The 20,821-nt window shown below is 39.2% G+C and overlaps 1 protein-coding gene across 1 annotated transcript in view; it reads left to right on the top strand.

Moving 5' to 3' along the window:
* The window catches only part of CDH7 (cadherin 7), a 120,011-nt gene extending 101,135 nt beyond the window's left edge, over positions 1-18,876 (top strand). Inside the window, exons 9-11 of the mRNA XM_063130516.1 lie at positions 435-552; positions 4,636-4,887; positions 18,285-18,876. Of these exons, the coding sequence (XP_062986586.1) occupies positions 435-552; positions 4,636-4,887; positions 18,285-18,778 (864 nt within the window). The 3' untranslated portion in view covers positions 18,779-18,876. The remainder of the gene's footprint in view (positions 1-434; positions 553-4,635; positions 4,888-18,284) is intronic.
* The last annotated feature ends 1,945 nt before the right edge of the window (positions 18,877-20,821 follow it).

Here is a 20,821-nt window from a genome sequence, read left to right as displayed (position 1 = left end):
AATCTGTACTGGTAAAGGAAAGTGGATGTCTGCTAATGCAGTGGAACTTTCCCTTCCTTCCTCTCCCCTTCAGCACTTTGCACCTCCCAAAAATTCGCTCTAGAGGTCTCCCTACTTTCCAGAGTAGATTTCAGAATGGACAGGGAGGGGCTTCAGGGAAAAGGGGACCTGTTCTGCTGACCTTCTATCAGTGGAAGCCTGTCCTTGGATATCACCCGTTAGCCTTTCAGCATCCTTCCCTCCCCACCACCAAAAATAAATTTACAGAGTAGATGTAAATTCAATCAAATTCTGGCAAGTGCCTCAAAGTAACAAGAACTGACTCTGGATCACTGCAACTATGTGTACAATTTCCCCTTCTCATTAGAGCTCTGAGAAGTAACCTTGTATGTAGTACAAACTAAAATCTGAAGGCAAATCACCCTTTTTTCTAGGTGATTCAGCGAATCAGTGCTGTTGACAAAGACGATCCACCTAGTGGCCATCACTTTTCCTTCAGTTTGGCAGGAGAAGCAGCAAATAACCATAACTTTACATTGCAAGATAATAAAGGTAAGGCAAGAACTATGGTTGGCAACCCCAGGGCATATGAGCGTTGACACACCAACTCTCTTATTTCTTCAGACAAGCCATCCTGATTGTCATCCAGAGTAACTTCCTTGTCAGGAAGAACATTAATTAAGAGCAATCAGACCCCAAAAGTAATTTTTATCTATGGATTATCTGTCAGGAGAAAGAAACCTCTATTTAAATCTTTTAAAGCCACGAGCCAAACAGATGGGCTTCAGATCCTTTCTTAAACTGATTCTTTTCAGTTTTTGTTTTTATAGGTCTTTATCTAAATTAGATTATACCTCAGGGCAGCAGCTGAAAAATTTCCTGGGTCTCATGTTTGATTAATGTATCTCAGGAAATTACAGAAATGAGCCGTTTAAACACATGGCAAAGTGGCTGGTGCTTTGAAAAAAACCAACTTTTTCAACAATATCATCTGCTGCTAAAAATGCTTTGGAGATAAAAGCTGCAGCGTCCACATTTCTAGGCTGTTAATATTATTTCACTCTCTTACATGGAACCACATTTTACTGATGGGTAAAGATCTGTCCTGAGTTCTAATGTGCTGTTCTGGTTTTATTTATATATTATGCATTTTATTTGCTCTTAATGGTAGATGCTGGGAGGGAAATCCTGGAGGGCCCTTTTGGCTCAAGCATGTTAAAGAAACGTTGCAGATCTCAAAAATAGAAACCCATAATCCCATTCTCTAGGAACACTAAGCTCTTAACTGGAACATGACCTGGTTATGGGCATATTGAAGGAGGCAAATCTTGGTAGCATGCAAAGAATTACTAGTTTTCAAGGAACGCGCTCTTAGCATACTACCAGGATAAATTCATTCCCCTTCTTTTTGAATATGGATATTCATGTTCTCACACCAGAGAGTCATGATGGGCCAAGCTTTTCCCATTGGACTGCATTTCCTCCCCTGCAGCCTTATGTTCCCTCTTGCTGAATCTTGCATATCAGCTTTTGAAGGACCACTGATGTTGCTCAAGCTCCGAAAGGAGAAATTCACATCAATCCCACTTTCTGTTTTTGCACTTCCAGGTGAATATGCAAAGAAGTCACTTGTGCATTGCCCCGTAGGAAGATATGTGTGTTTCAGATTGGATGGTTCATGCATCTCCTAACTGGAGATATACTGCTTTATAACGGTATTGAAGTGCACTGACAATTGTTGTGGCCCATTGACACATGCCATATACTGCCGTCATACCAATTTCATAGTGTTATATCCTGTTTGGTGTGGCTGTGTCAATGGGCCCCAACAGTCGTCAGTGCACTTCAGTACCACTATAAAGCAGTAGTGTGGCTCCTGCCTTTTATATACCACTTTCATGCCACTTTCAGAGTGGAATATCCTGCTTGGTGTGCATGAGCTCTTGGTTTCTCCATTTAGAGGTTCTAGAATTTTCTAAAACTCAGAATGAGCATGTGAAACCCAGGAGGTTTCTCATAAGGAGGTGGGGGTGGACGGGTGAGAATACAGCTTTAATTTCAGAAAATGGCCCTATGTATTTAAAATGCTCTAGGGGGTTTTTTTTCCCACCCAAGGGTATTACATTAAATATATATCCAAGGTAAGATTTCTTGCAGTATTTACAGGTGATGTTTACGCTTGCAGTCCCCCAGAGGGGAAAAAAAATCATATTTCAGTTTTGAAATGAATATTGGCAGAGAACTTCTTTTAAACCCATTATCTGTCTTTTCATATATTTTCATATCTAAGCTGTAACGTTGTTGTGACTATATTTAAACAGCTTAGATGTGATCCATCACCAAACAGTTAATTATTAGCTTGTAACTGCTCAGCCCTGGCACTAAACGTGGAAAATCAATTGTGACAGCAATATTTATTTGATTCACATACCACTTTTAAGAGCAATTTCCGTTGGATTATGAGCTGCAAATGAAATTCCAGCTCTTTTACAATTTTATTATTAGATCTGAAGTGCACCTCTTTTAAAAATATATTGCAATGTAATTTATGTGTGAAAGGCAAACTAACATGCATTACACTCAGAACTTCTATTTATAATTCATTTTCACTTATTTTACACTTCCAAAGTGAAAAACAGCCTAATGCCACACAGATGTACTCTAAATTTTAATCTAAACTTTCTTAGATTAGTGCCACTATTATATTTCCAAACATAGCCATTGTCTGAATTATTGAATATTTGTTGTACTGAAAACAACCACATTTTTGTTTTAGAAGAAATCTAATGTTTTAAAGCATAAACCCCTGAAGACAAGTACACCAACCAGCTTTCCATCTGATGTGATGGACACCCACCTATGGCAGTGCCCACAGCCATGAAACTGATGAGAGAACAGTGGAGAACAGGAAGAGTCAGGATAAAAATATCCTTATTTATTTATTATTATTAATTATTTAAAGCATTTTTATAGCGCCGCTTCACCATTTCTGGCATCGAGGCGCTTTACAATAACATATAAAACAATTCCATTAAAACCCTCAACCCACATTAAGACAATTCCATTAAAACCCTCACCCTCAAACCTTTCCTGACTCAAATTTGTTAGAGCAAATAGATCTGCTTTGCAAAGCAGTGTTTTAACAAATATGTTGATATCGCTACTTAATACTAGGAGACAGGAAATACAGGATTGGCAGAGTTCACTTTTATCCTATAATATCCAATCATCCAGTGTAAAGCTATATCATTAGCATAAAACAGTTCTTTGTGGACATGATAGTTGTTCTCTGCTTGCAGGTAAACACTTGCATGCATATTGCGTTTGGCAGAGATGTTGGTCTACAGCTCCTCCAACCAGGCATGACGAATAGAAGCTTCTAACCATCTTGAGACTTCCCCCTTTTGCCTGTGACATCAGGGATGCTTCCCCCAACACCATGGACAGCTCCCAACCAGGCAGCAAGAACAATGCTTCCTAGTTTGGCCACACAACCCTTCCCCTCACCACAGGCATGGGATGGACACCTTTCTTACTAATTTAATTTACTCTGTGCCATTCATATGCATTTGATTTCTGTACAGTTTAATGCAAGAACCGCTATACCTCTTAGGACACGCTTCATCAGTTTAAAGCACCTTAATGAGCCCTTGATTTAACACTGCATCATCTTCTGAGAAGATGCAAGTTTGATTTAGAACAAGGGCTAAGGTAAGACGTAAGACTTAAATTCATATCTAGCAGCTATGCCTTTTCTTCATTTTTACTCTAGAGTAGTCACAAGGCCCCCCCGATCCAGATTGAGACCTTAACGTTGGGGGTAAGGGAGCCTTTTAAGATCTAGATCTGCCCCCTGTACCTACTCTAGATAAAAATGGGGGTGGGGAGATTGTAGCTGTTAGATAGAGATTTAAAGTTTTGGTCCTAACAATGGCTCAGTTCAGATGCTTGACTAAGCAAAATATTCTGTTATGGTAGGAGAGAAGATAGATGCCCCCTTCCCCACACACACACATAACGTGTGATACAAGCAAGCATTGCATGAAGATACCTACATGCATGAAGGCCCAAATGGTATATTTCTCTCATTTAAAAAAAAAGGGGGAAATTCAAGCACTATATAAGCATCCACATGAAGTGCCCATGAGAAAGGTTCCTTCATGAACATGCTGGACAAGAGCATGCTTGCCTGCTTCCTCATGTGAACAGGTACTTAGGCCAGGGTAGGCATCTGAACTGGGCCAATGATGATAGATGATGCAGGAACATTTAACCTTTCCTGTTGCCTTTCCTTGGGCCCTTGTGTATAAGATTATATGTAGCATTTTCAAGGCCTGTCATCAGGAAATGTGGAAGGCTTGTCACAGCATTGCTAGAGAACAAGGAGAATGAGACATGGAACTGGGTGAAACAGGGGCTACATCTTTATTAACTATTTACAAAGGACTTGCAGTGGGATATAGTCCAACCCTCAGGGCTGCTCTTTGCAGTTTCAAGTTCTGAAGATTACAAGCGTGTTTCTATTGCTATGGCTAAAACCTTGATGTTAATAAATGAACATCCGTTTAAAATAATCCATGGAATATTTCTGTAAGAAATCCTGTTTGTCTCACTTTTGTGTTTTCTTTGGTCCAGACAACACAGCATCTATACTAACCAGACGAAATGGATTTCGGAGACAGGATCAATCGGTTTACTATTTGCCAGTATTCATTGTGGACAGTGGCTCTCCTTCTCTAAGTAGCACCAATACGCTCACGATCCGAGTGTGTGATTGTGATGCAGATGGCAATGCCCAAACATGCAACGCAGAGGCCTACATCTTGCCAGCAGGACTTAGCACTGGAGCACTCATAGCGATCCTGGCTTGCGTTCTGACATTGCTAGGTACATCTTTGGGATTTATTCATTTGTGGGAACAATTTTCTCTCAGCACAAATGCAATTATTTTGCCTGTATTTATGTGTTTGTCACCTTTTTCCCAGAGTGCTTAGAGCTCCCAATAGAATCTTACATAGAGGTACAAGGTCAAGACTTGCTTAGCTTCAGTAAATGGTGCATCAGACATCTTTGAAAGTTTATAGTAATCTATTTCTATTATGTCTGCCATGTTATTTATTTATTTAGTATTTTGAGGGTCACCTCCTCTGCTCAGTGGCTATTTGAGGAGATGTACAGATAAAACAAGAAAATAATAAAACTACATAAACTACAAAAAACTGCATAAACTACAAAAAACTAAAAAAGGCAATCTGAAAAAATACAATAAAACCAAGGATCACTAAACAATCTGAGAATGACATAAAGTATTAAAAGTTTGGTAGAATAATATTTTTTTTCACCAGCCATCTAAAAGACAATAATGAAAGAGCTGACCTAACTTCTCTGGGAGGGAGTTCCACAATCAAGGTGCTGCTACACAGAAAGCCCTGTTTTGAGGGTCCATAAAGCTCAGTAGTCTGGAAGGTAGAGCACATAACAGGGCTTCAGATAATGAATGCAAAGGGGGTTGTCTTTCAGATAAGCCTCTTAGGGTTTTACAGTTAAGAACCAGCAGCTTGAATTGGGCTCAGAAATAAAATGGAAGCCAATGTCGCTGTTTCAAGATCAGTGTTATGGAGCCTATAAAATGTGTTTATGCACATTTATTTCATCTTGTACAAAAGGTAAGAGCAGCAACCTTACAGCCTAATCCACAGGAATCAGTTGCACTGATCCAAAGATTCATTAACCCTGATCGTAACACTAATTGTAGCTTTCTGGAAGGTGGTCTTAATTTCAAACACAGCCATTTTACCCCAGGATCTATGGCTGTGTTTTGTTTTTAAAACAACCTCTTGTATCAGATCAGTTTATCTGGAATCAGTGTGTATGCAGAGATGTAAAATCTGTGTTACATTCTGTGTAACAAGTAACCAGCTCAAAGGACAAGCACCAATTGATGCAATGCACTTGGAAAGTGGTAGAAAAAAGTGTGTTAAGGAATACCTATTCTAGGTTATGTTGCCTGCCAGTGGAATAGGAACACCAAAACATAGGAAACAGACTTATACTGAGTCAGACCATTGGTCCATCTGGCCCAGTACTGTTGGCACCGACTGGCAGCAGTTCTTCAGGGTTTCAGTCAAGTGCTTTTCCTGTCCTACCTGGAGTTGCCAAGGATTGAACCTCGGACCTTCTGCATCCAAAGTAGGTGCTGTACCACTGAGCTACAACCCCTCCATGTTCCCATTGCAACCTGGGACTGTGGCTATGTACAGGTTGTTATTGTCCTTTAACTTTGTAATTGATTTGGGTATGTGAGTGATTTTTAATTAGTGACACACAGTTATATTATTGTTTTGCTCTATTTGGTAGGTATGTCTGAAAGGCTTTATTCCATTTTTTTCATATGCATCTGTGAGAAATGGTGATTGTGATTTTTTCAGAGCACTAAATTAGACCAGTTTATGGTTAAACACATGAGGTGATATGTGTGTGTTTGTGTGTGTGTGTGTATGTGTGTGCATTTTCATGTTATTTGCTTTAGAGATGCAGCAAGTTCCTTGTTTTGAGGCTATAAAAGTTGTTACATGTATCCATCTTTGTTGAATGTATTTATTGATACCTTATTTGAGCTACCAGGGCATAAGGCACTTGAGACTTGACACAGACCTGGCCCCTTCTGGGCAAATAGTGATCATGCAAGGATTACCAGCACCTCAGATTTCTCTGAAGTACGGTTTCATCATCTCTGTAGGAAATCATCACCATGTGTGTAATTAATTGTCTGTAGTAAGTACTCACAGTGTAAGTGTGCTGTATTTACCTGCAGCTTTTAAAAAGCTTTTTTTGCAGCTTTCCCCTCCCCTTGCACTATTTTTGTAAGAGAGATGTTCTGTATTCTAAAGCACATGATCACATTTGTTTTACCTTTTATAATGCATAGTGCCAAAGGTAAGATTTTTCCAAGGCGTATGAGAAACAATTCTAGGAATAGTGAGATCTCCTGAGTGAGGTACAAGCTGTGGTGGAAAGTGTAAATGGAACCAGAGTGAAGCATGCCATCCTATACATGTCTGCTCAGGAATAAGTTCCATTGAGTTTGATGGGGATACTCCCAGGTAAGTATATACAGGATCACCAGCTATGTCCATTGAAAGAAATAGGCTTAGGATGCAATCCTATGCATACTTAGACAGAAAAAAGGCCTACAACTGGCTAGAATATACTAGGAGCGGTAGGCCTTTTGTCTAAACATGCATAGGATTTAAGAACACTTATTCCTTAGAACTTACTAACAGTGTTAAGTGTATTATTCTACAACACTGGAAAGCAAACAAAATCCCAAATATATGCAGTTGGATTCAGGATTTATTGACTTTAGCTGCCCATGAAAATATATATTATGCTAGGGTGACCATATGGAAAGGAGGACAGGGCTCATGTATCTTTAACAGTTGTTTAAAAAAAGGGAATTCCAGCAGGTGTCATTTGTAAGCATGCAGAAATTCCCTCTTCGTCACAACAGTTAAAGCTGCAGGAGCCCTGCCTGACCAGATACAAAAGAGGGCAGTACTTTTGCAGCTTCAACTGTTGTGATGAAGAGGGATTTTCACCAGATGCTGCATGCATACAAACGACACCTGCTGAAATACCCTTTTCTACGCAACAGTTGAAGATACAGGAGCCCTGTCCTCCTTTCCATATGGTCACCCTAATTATACCAAACTACTAAAAGAAACAAAATGCAAACTAATATGGGGAAGTTTTCTTGAATTATATGCCGAGTAACATGATCCACCGCAAAAGCAGTGCAGGCCAACAAAAAGGCATGCTTGACACAACCTTTTTATTTTATTCATTTTTTGCTATGCAACTATCAATTTATCCCACTCTTGCCTAGGGCAAAAAAGAACACTTATTGCTGCAAAATCTCTTTAACAAATACCATTGGCATTTGTAAGGTTACCTAGTATATAATTAAAGTACAATAAGACTAGAAAATGCCAGTCTTACTGCTTTCCCAATATTATTTATTAATATAAAACTGCTACAGAGCATATGGAAATTAATGATGTTTTTTCATTAATATATAGGCATTTACAGATACCTTTAATAGAATATATTTTTAACAGCACAACAACTTGTGTGTGTCAAACTGAGAGATCAATAACAAAATCTATAATTTAGATAATTCCAGATTATTATTAATTTAATTTATTACGTATTTTGCCTATCTGTTTCTTAAAAATTGACCAGCTATTGAGAAATGTCCACATAGTTGAATATGAGCCTAGTAAGGAATGAAATATATTCACTGCTAGCTCTGTGCAAAATTCAGATCTAGTCATAATCCTTGCATTTGGTTCAGCTTGTCAGAATTGACACTTCCTTCATCTAGGGGTTCTGGTTTCCAGCCCAAGCCTCCTGTGGTTCAGTTTCTTAAGAATAGACAGGCAGAGTTTTCAGCAAAGGCACAAGTTTCAAAGGCGACAGTGTTTTATTGAGAGAGTGACATTACTGCGATGAGGAATGGTAAATGTAAAGACTGAGATCTCCAGACAGCCTTTTAAAACTGCAAAAAACACCTTTCATAGCTGACACATTAAATCCATGAGTTACAAATACCCCAGTGTAGCAGAAAAGCAAGTTTCAAACCAGATTCAACTTTGTTCAGAATTACCTAGGAATTCCAAATAAACTCAACGCAGAATGTAAATTATTAGTTAAATAACATGCTCAGTGGCCTGGCTTGCACATAAAGTTAACCCATTACATGGATTGCTGAATTCTGGGTTGTTTAAACCATGGGTTGTTGTTACATGTGGATCCAGAACCATGGGTCATGCATGGGTTGTTTTGCTAGGCTACAGAGGCAGTGGGCAAGAGCCTAAAAAACCTAGCTGTTCCACATGTCAGTACTACAGCACCACAAAGGCTTTGGTGATATAGGGAGCAGCTGAAGGAGAAGGGAAACAAACACCCCAAGAACTGAGAGAACAAATCACAGTTTGTTTGATCATCTGCAAGACAAAAGTTGGGTAAATGAATAAACCATGAGTTAGATAAACCATAGGACAGCATCATGTGCAAAACAGGCCTATAACATTGCACATTTCCAAATGATTGAAACATCTTCTAGCCAACTCTTGCCTATATTATTACAGCATAATTCAGAAAGACATCTTTCAGTCCAATCCCATTCTTGTTTACTTAGAAGTAAATTGCACAGATTTTGAACAGGTGTGTACATTATTGCGGTCTCAGAACATAATCTGACAAAGAATTAAGTGTGTTTACATTTATTTACATCTATAAGCTTAAGGTCACTTAACAATGTATTCGATGCATTAGCAAACTAATTTATTAATCTGTGGCCCTGTTTATTTCAAGCAAGATTCAGTGCCATTTCCAGATCTTAACAAATAATGTTTTTCTCCTTGATAGTCTTCCTCTAGCTTTGAGACTCATGTAATCTTTTAATATAAATGGTATGAATTATGACATTTTTAGGTACCACAAGGCTCACCTAAAACAATCTTCCTGGATCAAAACTTGAATGCTTCATCAAATTATTTTTATTACTTTGCATACTTGGCTCTCAAAGTCCAAAGCTAATCAGACCCATCGCAATATACCAGGAACGTGGGTTCATTTATCCAGATCATTAAACCAACACAGAAGCTCCACAGATGGATTTTCTGATGGTGTGGGCAATAAAATGCAGGCCAGTTGTACACGTGAGTTGCCAAGTTCTCTCTGGAAGAAATGCAGGTGAACGAGGCCATCTGCACAACCTCAGTGGCTTTGTGTTTGCTTCTTTCTCATGTCATTACGAAGTGCAGCCTGGAATACACTTTCTTTGAGCCCAATCCTGAAACAAGTTTGCAGTGTTAGGAAGTAGATTTGGAAGAACTACCTACAAAAGAGGGAATTGGGAGGAAGTCTATCTGTGCTCATGTGGCTAAGAATACAGAGCATCAGATCAAACTCATGCAAGGCAAAACAATGCCCTGCAACATCATCATCATCATTATTATTACTACTACTATTATTACTATTATTATTACATGTATATTTATATCCCACTTTTCTTCCTCTTGTAAGGAACCAAAGGTAGCTTACATAGCCTTTTTCCTTTCCATTTTAATCTTCACAACAACCCTGTAAGGTAGGTTAGGATGACATGCTAAACCATGCTGGTTAACCAATTTGGGCTAACCATGAGGGCTTAGCGTGTCTTGTGCATGGTGTTTGCCTAACCATAATTGCTGTATAAGCACGTTCTAACCATCTTCACCGTGGTCCCACGGTTGCGTTCAACAGAACTATGCGTCGTTAATTATTATTATTATTATTATTATTATTATTATTATTATTTATTACATTTGTATACTGCCCCATAGCTGAAGCTCTCTGGGTGGTTTACAAAAAATTAAAACACTTAAAAGCAATATACAAAATTTAAAACTACAAAAGCATGCAACATACACAGAAACATACATTTAAAACAACTATAAACAACTTTAAAAACAAATCTAGGATCAGTAAAGCTTAGTGGTAACCACAGCAGATTGGCCCAAAGTCACATGATCTATGAAAGTGCAACATTTCAGAGACTTGAAGGGGTGATATTTCTATTTTTTTCAGCAGGTGGTTACCTGATAGATATGAAGTGGAAGTGTGTTGTATTTAGTCTTTTTTTTAACTGTAAAAAAAAAGCCTTCCCACTGCTTCAACTGGTGGCAAAGCTGTAATATGGAAGAGCAGTCCAGTGGCATTCCCCTTTGAGAATGGCCCAGTTGGAATGTCCCTACTTTAAGGTGGGGCAGTGGAATGTCTCTTGTCGTTGTTGAAGGTATCCATTCAAGTGCTTGTGATAGTTACACATCCACCATACAGTGAATCCACAGCAATGATGTGCGAGAACACGGGTGGGGAATCACAGGCCTGGAGTTCCAATATGGCCTTTAAGAGTTCCACAGACTCTTAAAGACTTCCCCATAACTCTTAAAGACTTCCCCATAACTACCAATTGTTTGGTTGTTTCCTGATTTTGTGCAGTGTCCCCCCTCCCTTTAAAAGATGGCGGTAACTCTCCTAAGGCTAACTTCAGATGTTTTTGTGTGTGTGTTTTAATGGCTGTATCCCTTTTGCCTTCAGACTTCTCCCCTTTGTCTTTGGCTCCACTCGCCCCTCCAAAATTTAATTCAGTCCCCTCAGGTTGAGAGAGGTTCCCTATGCTTGAGCGAGAGGAAGAACCAGAAAACTCAAATCACAGTCTGATCCAGCAGTTGTAAGAAATCCCAGAGTCTGAACCTGGAAGTAGTTGGGCTAATGTTTGGTCTTGGCCCTGTGAGCTTTCTACCAATATTTCTGTTCAGGCCTTAGAGACCTCTTTTGAAAACCATGAATGGCCGTATGAAGCTTATGAATTATCCAAGCCTCCTATAGATACCAGACTTTCTGTCAGGCTAACTGTATCTTCTGCTGTAGCTTTCTCCTGGCACTTTGACACAAACATCCAACTAGGGATGCTGGAGAAATTTGAGATAGACTAAAAGGAATTTGGATTTTTAGGAATCTGACTTGACGAATCCTCTGCAAACCAGCCTTCATAGGCCTCACTGAGTCTGCAGGCTTTCCCTTAATTCATGCCAATTTATTCGCAGGAAAGTATGCAAGTTTCTCCTGAGACATAGACCTTGCTGGAAAATATGTGCAGGAATTTTTTTTTAATGGTATGGGTGACAATACATTAAATTTTACGTACTAACATAAATTATGAAAATTGGTTGCAAACTTTCTGAAGGAATTATTTACATATTTTTCCTTATAACAACAAAAAAAAGATCAAATCTGTCTGTCAATGTCAGAACAAAAGACACTATACAATCCATGAAACTTACATGGGACATATTTTACAAATGTGGACATCCTTGACTCCAACACATGCTTTCTTCTGTTCTGGCAATGGACAACAGGGACTTTGAATTGATAATGATTTCAAGTATGGCTGTCCACCGACTGGCCCTGGCAGCAATAGAGACACAACTAAAGATCAGAAATGTGTATAACTCTCAATAAAAGGGCTGCTGTCACAAAAAGTCCAATAGTCCAATGTGAGAACAGAATCTTAAAGGTCTAGATTGCCAGTTAAATGCCAATTCAAGCTCTACTCTCCATTTGTAGAAAGAGAGCAATAGTAGCCTGTTGCTGCCATTTTTATTTGTAAAGGTAAGAGCTGATCTATACTTTATTTATTTATTAAAACATTTGTATCACTCAGATCTCAGGGCCGTGTACAGGTAAAATCGTATAAACAATATAAAATAATAAGTATACACAGCTAAAAACAAAATAAACCATTAATCAAGCTAAAACCAATATAGAATTTAAGAGCAGTAAAAACAAATTAAAACAATTAAAACTACGTGCAAGCTTGGTGAATTTAGCCATCAAAGTCTTTGTTAAAAAGCTATGTCTTAACTTGGCACTGAAATGAAGCCAGTGCTAGTCAGGCCTCCAAGGACACCAGGTGAAGACTTTTTTAATTCTCTCAGCATTTTAACAGTTTATAAATTCAATTTTAACTTTGCTGTTTAAAATTGTATTTTAAATTTGTATTTCTGCACTGCTGCTGATTTTATCCTGGTTGTGCTTTTATATTGTATTTTATATCATGTTTTTATACTGTTAGTTTTATACTTTGAATGGTTTGAATTTTCGTGAACTGCCCTGGGAGCTTCAGCTATTGTGCGGTATAAAAATGCAATGAATAAATAAATAAAATAATCTCACAGCCAGGGTGCCACAACAGAGAAAGCCCTCTCCCATGTCCCACCACAGCACGTGTCTCACATTGGTAGGATGCAGAGGAGGGCTTCTCCAACAGATCTCAAGTCTCAGGCAGGCATATTATGCAGTATAAGGTAGCAAACTGAAATGGTAAAAATCTGGTCTGCATCACTTCAGGCCAAAGATGGAAGGTCTCTTCCTGAATTCTCTGGCATGTTTAAAAATCCCCTACCTGTAGTTAACTAGCACATCAGAGATGGAAGTGTAGCATATCCCTCTCTCTAGTAGGCTAGTTTACTACATTTGGGGTCCTTTTTAAATGAAGAAAGAAAATCAGAAATCTGCCACCAACCCATTTGCAGCCCAACATGGTGCAGTCCACAATTCCACCTGTTCAGTCTATTACTTCATTTTGTGTAATGTCTTAATTATTCCAGATCCACATAGCACTTTTGTTGTTGGAAGCCTTTAGGCATAAAACAGGCTGTAAATCTAAAGTAAATTTTATTCCAAGGCAGTAACTGTGTAGTGATGCTGTTTTCATGTAAAATAAATAAATAAATACCTAAAATATGATTTCAACTTACAGAAGCCCATGAAATCATCGTGCTGGGTGTCATTATTTTTAAAGTGTACATAATTCTTTAAAGAAACAAGTGAGAAAAATCTTTAAAGCCTCTGAAAATTATATGGCAATTGCAGTGGGTTGTTTTTTTCAGTTAACATCACAGAAACACAATAGTAATTGCTTTTATAATAACTGTTTAACATAACCATAACTATCATTTTGCACACAGAGAGAACTCTTTTCTCAAAAATGCTTATTTGTTTCTGAAACTCAGATTTTGATTTGTTACATTTAGACAAGGAAAAGTCTTTAAAAAAACAAACTTTCGCAGATCTGCCGTTATTAGAGCACTAGTGTGCACAAGAGCACCACCCAATATCTCTCTCGTATTGGGCAATGATCTGACCATGACAAAAGGACTGAAGCAAAGGCAATGATCTGATCATAACAAAATTCCCCTCCTTCAGATCACCATCTCCATGTTCACTTGAGAAAACCGAGTCTGGAGCATGTCCTGCTACATGTATTGGCCTGATGATATGTTGGGACAGTCCCCTGGTTTTCATGAAGGCTGTGACATCCTGAGCTGCCACAAACAAGGTGCCCTTGGCATGAATGTTGATATCCCCCAGAACCAACAGTTTGGGGGATCTCCACAACACACTCCCCCCATCAGCTCAGATAAGTGTTGAACAGTGGGGTGGGCAGTACAGCAACAGAATCCCCAGTCTGTCCTGGTGGCCCAACAAAAGATGCAAACACTCCAGACCAGGAGTCAAATGGACAAGGAGACTGAAGAGGGAGATAGAATTCCTATAAACGAAGGCAATGCTCCCTCCTTGCCCTCAAGCCTACTGTGATGTTGAACCAAGTACCCTGTTTGGCAAAGCTGAGAAAGACTATCTTCTCCCTGTTCACCCACCCAGGTCTCAATTACGCATGCCAGATTGGCTGCCTCATCCACTATTACATCATGGATAAGGCAGGTCATATTCTGGATCAATCTGGTGTTTAACAGCACCATCTGGGGGTCAAGGGCAAGCTCATAGGACATCAACTATGCCTGCAGGTTTACCATCTGGGCCGTATTCCCCTAAACTGGCTAACCTTCCTCCCAATGCCATATCTCCCTTGACCCATAACCACACTAGTTGGGGCCCCTTCAAGTCCCCCAATCCCCTCTCTCCCAGGCACATAACAAACTTTTGTAAGAGAAACAGCTCACCTCACACATAAAAGCTGCAAAGTCAATCAGCCCAAGGTTACTGGCCCTTATCCAATCCATTACAGCATCCAGCCAGATAGGACTATCTTATATATTATATTATGCCTGTACTTTTCCATCTGCCCTGACTGCCAGTCCATTTCCAGGCCCGATGGCCTGGGGCCAAGTTACCTGAATGATCGTCTCCTCCCATATATACCTGCCTGATCCCTAAGCTTGCCCTCATAGAATCTTAGTGAAGCGACTTCAGCTCTTGTTATTTTTCAGCAGAACAGGAAAACACTGCAGAGAAAGAGGGAAGCAAGATCGCAGGACTTTCTGGGTTAATCTAAAGCAAACATCTCTGGTCTAAAGGATGTGGTTTGATGGGGATCTACTTTGTGACCATAGGAAATACGTAGCAATAGTAGATTTCATTTCTGAGTCCTAGAAATGTTCACTACATGTAGTATTAATGAACAATCCTGAATGTTAGCTTTCCTGGTCATTCGTTCAATCAGATGATAGTTACTCTGTTGTTTCAAATAACAAATTGCTGCTTCTGCTGCTGCTGCTGTTGTTTTAAAAGAGCCTATTGTGAAATAGCTCCTATTCAAACCTAATTGTTCTTGCACTGGAATTCAGCACTCAGCACTCGCTGGTTTTGTAGGCAGTGCCATGGTTCTTGCACAGCTGCTAAAGTGACATTTATTCACATAGAGGTTAAAAAATATTGTTCAGGAGCAGTTGGAGTGATTAGAAATTAATATTCTCTTAAAGCCATTTAAATGCTAAAATGTTTAACCTTTCAAAGGATTTCATATTTTTCTTGGCTTCAAGCAATCGTGGGCTATGCATACCATAACCACATAAAACATTCATTTTATCTTGATTTTATTGTACCTCTAGGCAGGCAGACCTACTAAGTTTCATATATTTTGCACTTATTAGCAGGTATTTAACTCCCCAGTGGAAGTCTGCAGAACATGTCATAGTGTGAAAACACATTTTCACTGGAGTAAAGAAGAGATTAACTGCTCGATACATGGCTGTAGTACTATTCTAGTGTGGTCAGAAGTAATTTTTATTAAGAGCAAAAAGCCTAGCTTCATCCATGTGGGTCTTTATTTGAATTATATTTTTATTATTATTTTATTTCATAAAATCCTAGGGCTAGTCAAGATCCAATAGCTTTCCTTATTTAAAGGCTTTATACTCCTTACATCATTTCTTCTCACTGTAGCCCTCTGAAATATGCCCGGATAGGTTTATTATTTGCCACAGGGTAGTGAGTTTCATGGCCAAAAACAAAGATCTCAAAATCAGTCTCCCATGTCCACATGTGTTCTACAACAGACACTTGAAGAGTGTTCGTTATACAAATTCAGCTTCATAAAGTTTCCTGTATTGCTTCCATTTTTTTTATACTACAAGCAGAATGTATCCAGAAAGTTTTGTGCCTCTGGGTTGTTGTTGTTTTTTTTCATAAAAAAACCGTTGGAGCCATCTGAAGCCATTTTCCTGAGCAGTGATAGTACTAGAACAAGGATGGGTAATGCATGACTCTTCAGATGTTTTGACCTATGACTACCCTACCCTACCAGTGTTGCCAAATGGTGAGGGATCATGGGAGTTTTAGGATAAAACAACTGGAGAGCCACAAGTTGTCTGTCACTGTGCTAGACACAAAATGGAAAAGCTTTATAAGAGGTACATGTTATCCTTGGGGGAGTTGGAGTTGGGTTGAGGATTAAATTGGACTTACTGCAAATCAGAGCTTCTGCAGGAGCAGGAGACCAAGTCAGGAGGCCAACAGATCTGGATGGTTTCTTGGTGGCCCTTGGGGATTGTTCTGTCGCTTCAGCAAGTGAGTCTGCTGAAGCCCTCATTGACCTCTTCAACAAAGAAATGTTGGTTGACAGAATCTTTCCTGAGTGTCCTCTCCCACTGAGTAGAGCCAGACAGGTTCCCTGGTTTTCAGGGGGGGGGCAGGAGTGATGAAATGAGTGAGCTGAAAATAGAGTGACATCAGCAGAAATGGCTTCTTTGAAGATCAAGATGTCAGGTTTTCTTTCAATTTTTTTTGAACTTACACTGAGAGTAATGTATCCTTTAAACAAATAGTGAACTCAGTCTCCAAGTATGGTTCCTTATGTAGTCCAAACAGCATCAACCATGCACAAGGGGGGTATCACCAAGCTTGTGGGAACCCCAGGTTTTGCAGAAACACAAAAGATTTTTAAGACAGAAAATACAGTTGAGGACTGAAGACTGAGCATGCTTAGTGGCCATGGATTCCTATATGTTGAGGGAGGATGGATAATGAGGGTGCGGGGAGGGGATGATATTGAGTCTCCTTGGAAAAAAAGACATGGCTGGCTGGTTGAAATCCTGAAAACAAGCACCCCATCTTACCACATTTTGTTACTAGTCCCACTGGTTAATGTGTCTACAAAGGAAAGGGGACATTATGAAACCCCCAAATAATGTGGTATACATTGGGAAATATTGCTATATTTGAATATCCCCAAATTTTGCATTTTCTATGGTATTATGCTGACTTTTATCATTGAATTCTGTGGGGAAGGTATAGTCTGCAACTTGTGTCCTTCTGTTTGTTAATAAATGTTATATAGTAGCAGCCATTTCTGCCACCAATAACCCATCACTATTTATGGGGGTGGGGGTGGGGAATGCTGTTTTGATATAGCTTAGACTGCCAAGCTCTGTTTAATGCCCACTGGAATTTGGATTATAATTAGTTTCTTTCCATAGGACTCTGTGGTTAGGGATGCTTAGTTAATGGAAATAAAATAATTGAGGCACTTTGTTGTGAAAATTAAGTAAACTAATAATTTTTGAAAGGGATGAATGACCCTTAAAGCTTTGTGTAGTTTGAAACTTGAATGATGTCTATGCTTGACCTATGAACACTACCTGTTGCAAATTATGATAAGCGTGTGGTACAGCTTAAATGTTGAATAGTCTTCTGGCTAATTCCTGAACATTCATCTTGGCACTAAAGCCCACAAGAAACCCTGTTAAGGATCAGAAATTTCAAAAATATTATTACCTGGTATCATTGGCTGATCTAATGAATGCCAACAGCCTTTTCAGTTCTTGTTTGAAATAATTCACAGGTACATGGATCAGTACTTTGCACATTAAAGCAAAGTGCTCTCTATTAGAGCAATGCTTTTAATGCACAAACCAAGATGTATGCTAGAGATTATTTAATGAGTCTGAATTTCCCAATCCAGGATCAGATACTTCATCAGTCAGCGTATCCTCGTATTCTTCAATAATGGAGTCACTTCCCAAAGTCTTGACAGTTAAATTACACACAGTGTCTTTATGAATGTGCTTTTATCACTTGGGCAATTAAGAGTTCAAAAAAAAAGGTCTCTTTTTATTTCACGGCTGCGAGGTTGTAATATTCAGCCCAAACTGGCTCTTAAAATTAATGTTTTGGCAGCCAGTGTAGGATACGGAATTACATGTGATGACATTAAATCAGGATGAATGTGGTAATAGATTCTTTAATGTCTTCAAGCCCTTGGTCTAAAAGCCATTTTAGAAACTGTTAACAAATTTTAAAACTGTATTCTGTGACCATTGTAGTGTGTTCTGTCATGCAGAATTTAGGAATTGCTCCACTGGACACTGGAAGCTTAATGGGATGGGTGAGTTCAGAATTTACCTGTCCTTAAACTATCACCTCTTGCATTGCAGTGCTTGTCCTGCTGATTGTTACAATGAGACGACGGAAAAAAGAGCCCCTCGTTTTTGATGAAGAGAGAGATATCAGGGAAAACATAGTCAGATATGATGATGAGGGAGGTGGAGAGGAAGACACGGAGGCATTTGACATGGCCGCCTTGAGGAACCTCAACATCATCCGAGACACCAAGACCAGGAGGGATGTGACTCCAGAAATCCAGTTCCTGAGTAGACCATCATTTAAAAGCATCCCGGATAATGTTATTTTTCGGGAATTTATTTGGGAAAGACTAAAAGAGGCTGATGTGGATCCGTGTGCACCGCCATATGATTCCCTGCAGACATACGCATTTGAGGGAAATGGTTCAGTGGCTGAGTCACTCAGCTCATTAGATTCTATCAGTTCAAACTCTGATCAGAATTATGATTACCTCAGTGACTGGGGGCCTCGTTTTAAACGGCTTGCAGACATGTATGGAACAGGACCAGAAAATTTGTATTCATAGCCTTTGAACCTTTCTATGACAATGCACTAAAGAAAAAGAAAATTAAAAAAAAAAACAGACTCAATATCTGAACTAAGGAAAATCTGTAAATATTTCTTCCATTTTTAACCTTTTGGGTTTTTTTGCCTTGGTGAAGCATATCTTCATTAGAACTTTGTCCTAGGGACTGCACTGAACACACAGATTCTGAGCATCCAATGGCATTTTTGGTAACATTAAGATGCTCGGCCATGTGCAAATAGATAGCAACCCTCATGTACCTGCAGAGGCAACTAACCTCTAAGAGCAAGTAGTGCACTGTGACCTCAATGAGCCAATGATACCCTGTAGATGCCTTCACAGTACTGTTGGGTCTAGACTGCAGAGTCTGCTTAGTTGAAAGGAGTGGGGTGGGGGGAGAATCATTTACCACTTAACAATAGTATTACAATATGTTGTATACTATGGATGCAAAGTTAGGTTTTTTATTTGCAGTGTTGCATGCAGTTTGCTGGCTCAGAAAATATTCAACACAATGACTTCTAAAATGTTGTTTTTAAAAGCTATTCAGTCCAAAAGCCTCTGTAAATATCTGGGCAATTCCAAAAATAGGTTACAGTTCTTATTATGAAAATCTGCAACATATGCCATTGCCTTATCAAAATTGTTTCCAGGATATGCCAATCAGAAAGCTGGAAAGTGATTCTTGCAGTTTTGTGATGCCTGTGTAGGTATGGGGAGGAGTTGCTGTCTATATTATTATTATTATTATTATTATTATTATTATTATTATTATTATTATTATTAATCTTCTGATTAGTACAGGAGAACATATTCTTTTCTCTCTCTCTTTCTCCCCCTTTTTTAAAAAATAAAACATTGACATGTAGACGTATGTTTATTTTGGAGCTCCCATCTCCACCCACATTCAGGTTTATTATCTAGCATCATGGTATTAGATGCTAGAGAACATGCTGTTTTTTTTCCTCCAGTCTCAGCTACATGAAGGAAATGAAGCATGGAAATAGAGAAATTACAGTGAAGCAATTGAGCCCGTCGTTCATCTCTCCGAGAGAAACACTGCTACAAGGACGCACAGCTGTCATTGTTCTTCTGAGCCATTACAATGTCTGAGGTTTTGAATAAAATGTTTGTACTTTGCATTTTCAAAAGGAGACTACAGAGGCAGCCGGGGGTGTCTATAATGGAAGTTGTAGTTTTCAAGGTCATCCATTCTATGTGCTCCAACGATTGAAGCAAACCTGCTCCTTCCATCAAGTTCCCTACCTCTTTTGCTGCTGTGGAATCACAGCAAAGGACTCTTTTACATTTCTTTCATATGTTAAGCAGTGTGATACCATTAGCACTTCAGATCCTGCTGCACATAAGTATTCCCCCCTCCCCCGCAGGGAGCTTCATCACACATCATCTCTATGCTGGTTCAGGTGTGCCAAACCCGAAGGATGATTGCAGTCGGTTAAAATAATGTTGGGTTTTTTTGAAGTAGGATTTCTTAGAATATGACAAGTTTTTATGATTCAGGCAATATTTATATTTTAGCTGTCCTGATTTATTACTAGCAAATAAGACATGGATTCAAGTAGAATAGTGCTTTATTTTAATAGTCTTTTCTTATTTTCTTTCTCCCTCAGTTTCTCTCAAGATTGGTTGTTGAGTTCCTGCCTACGGACCAATCCTGAAAACATTTACCTATATGCTTGGTCTTAAAGACTTTGCAGCAACTACATAGGAAAATAGGGCTGGAACTTAAGAGTTGGCAGGACTAGGTCTGAAGTCTGGAGAAAGTAGAGATTCTGTAAAGCCAGGGTTCTCAAGGTCTGTTATCCTGAGCCTCCCTGAGTCAAGAACCAAGTGGTTTGAGCCTACATACACTTCGTAGCCTACACAAAACAAATTTGCTGGATGAGCCTGCTCTTCTGTTAGTCCCTACGGTGGGTGGGCAATTTGTCACCCTCTAGATGTTTTGGCCTACAATATCCATCAGCCCTGATCAGCATGGGCAATAGTGAGGCATGATAGGAGTTGTGGCTCTACTGACGTACA

The sequence above is a fragment of the Elgaria multicarinata genome, chromosome 7 (assembly GCF_023053635.1).
Source record: "Elgaria multicarinata webbii isolate HBS135686 ecotype San Diego chromosome 7, rElgMul1.1.pri, whole genome shotgun sequence".
Classification (NCBI taxonomy): domain Eukaryota; kingdom Metazoa; phylum Chordata; class Lepidosauria; order Squamata; family Anguidae; genus Elgaria; species Elgaria multicarinata.
Note: the sequence above shows the minus strand (reverse complement) of the source record. Positions and strands in the feature narration are given on the sequence as shown.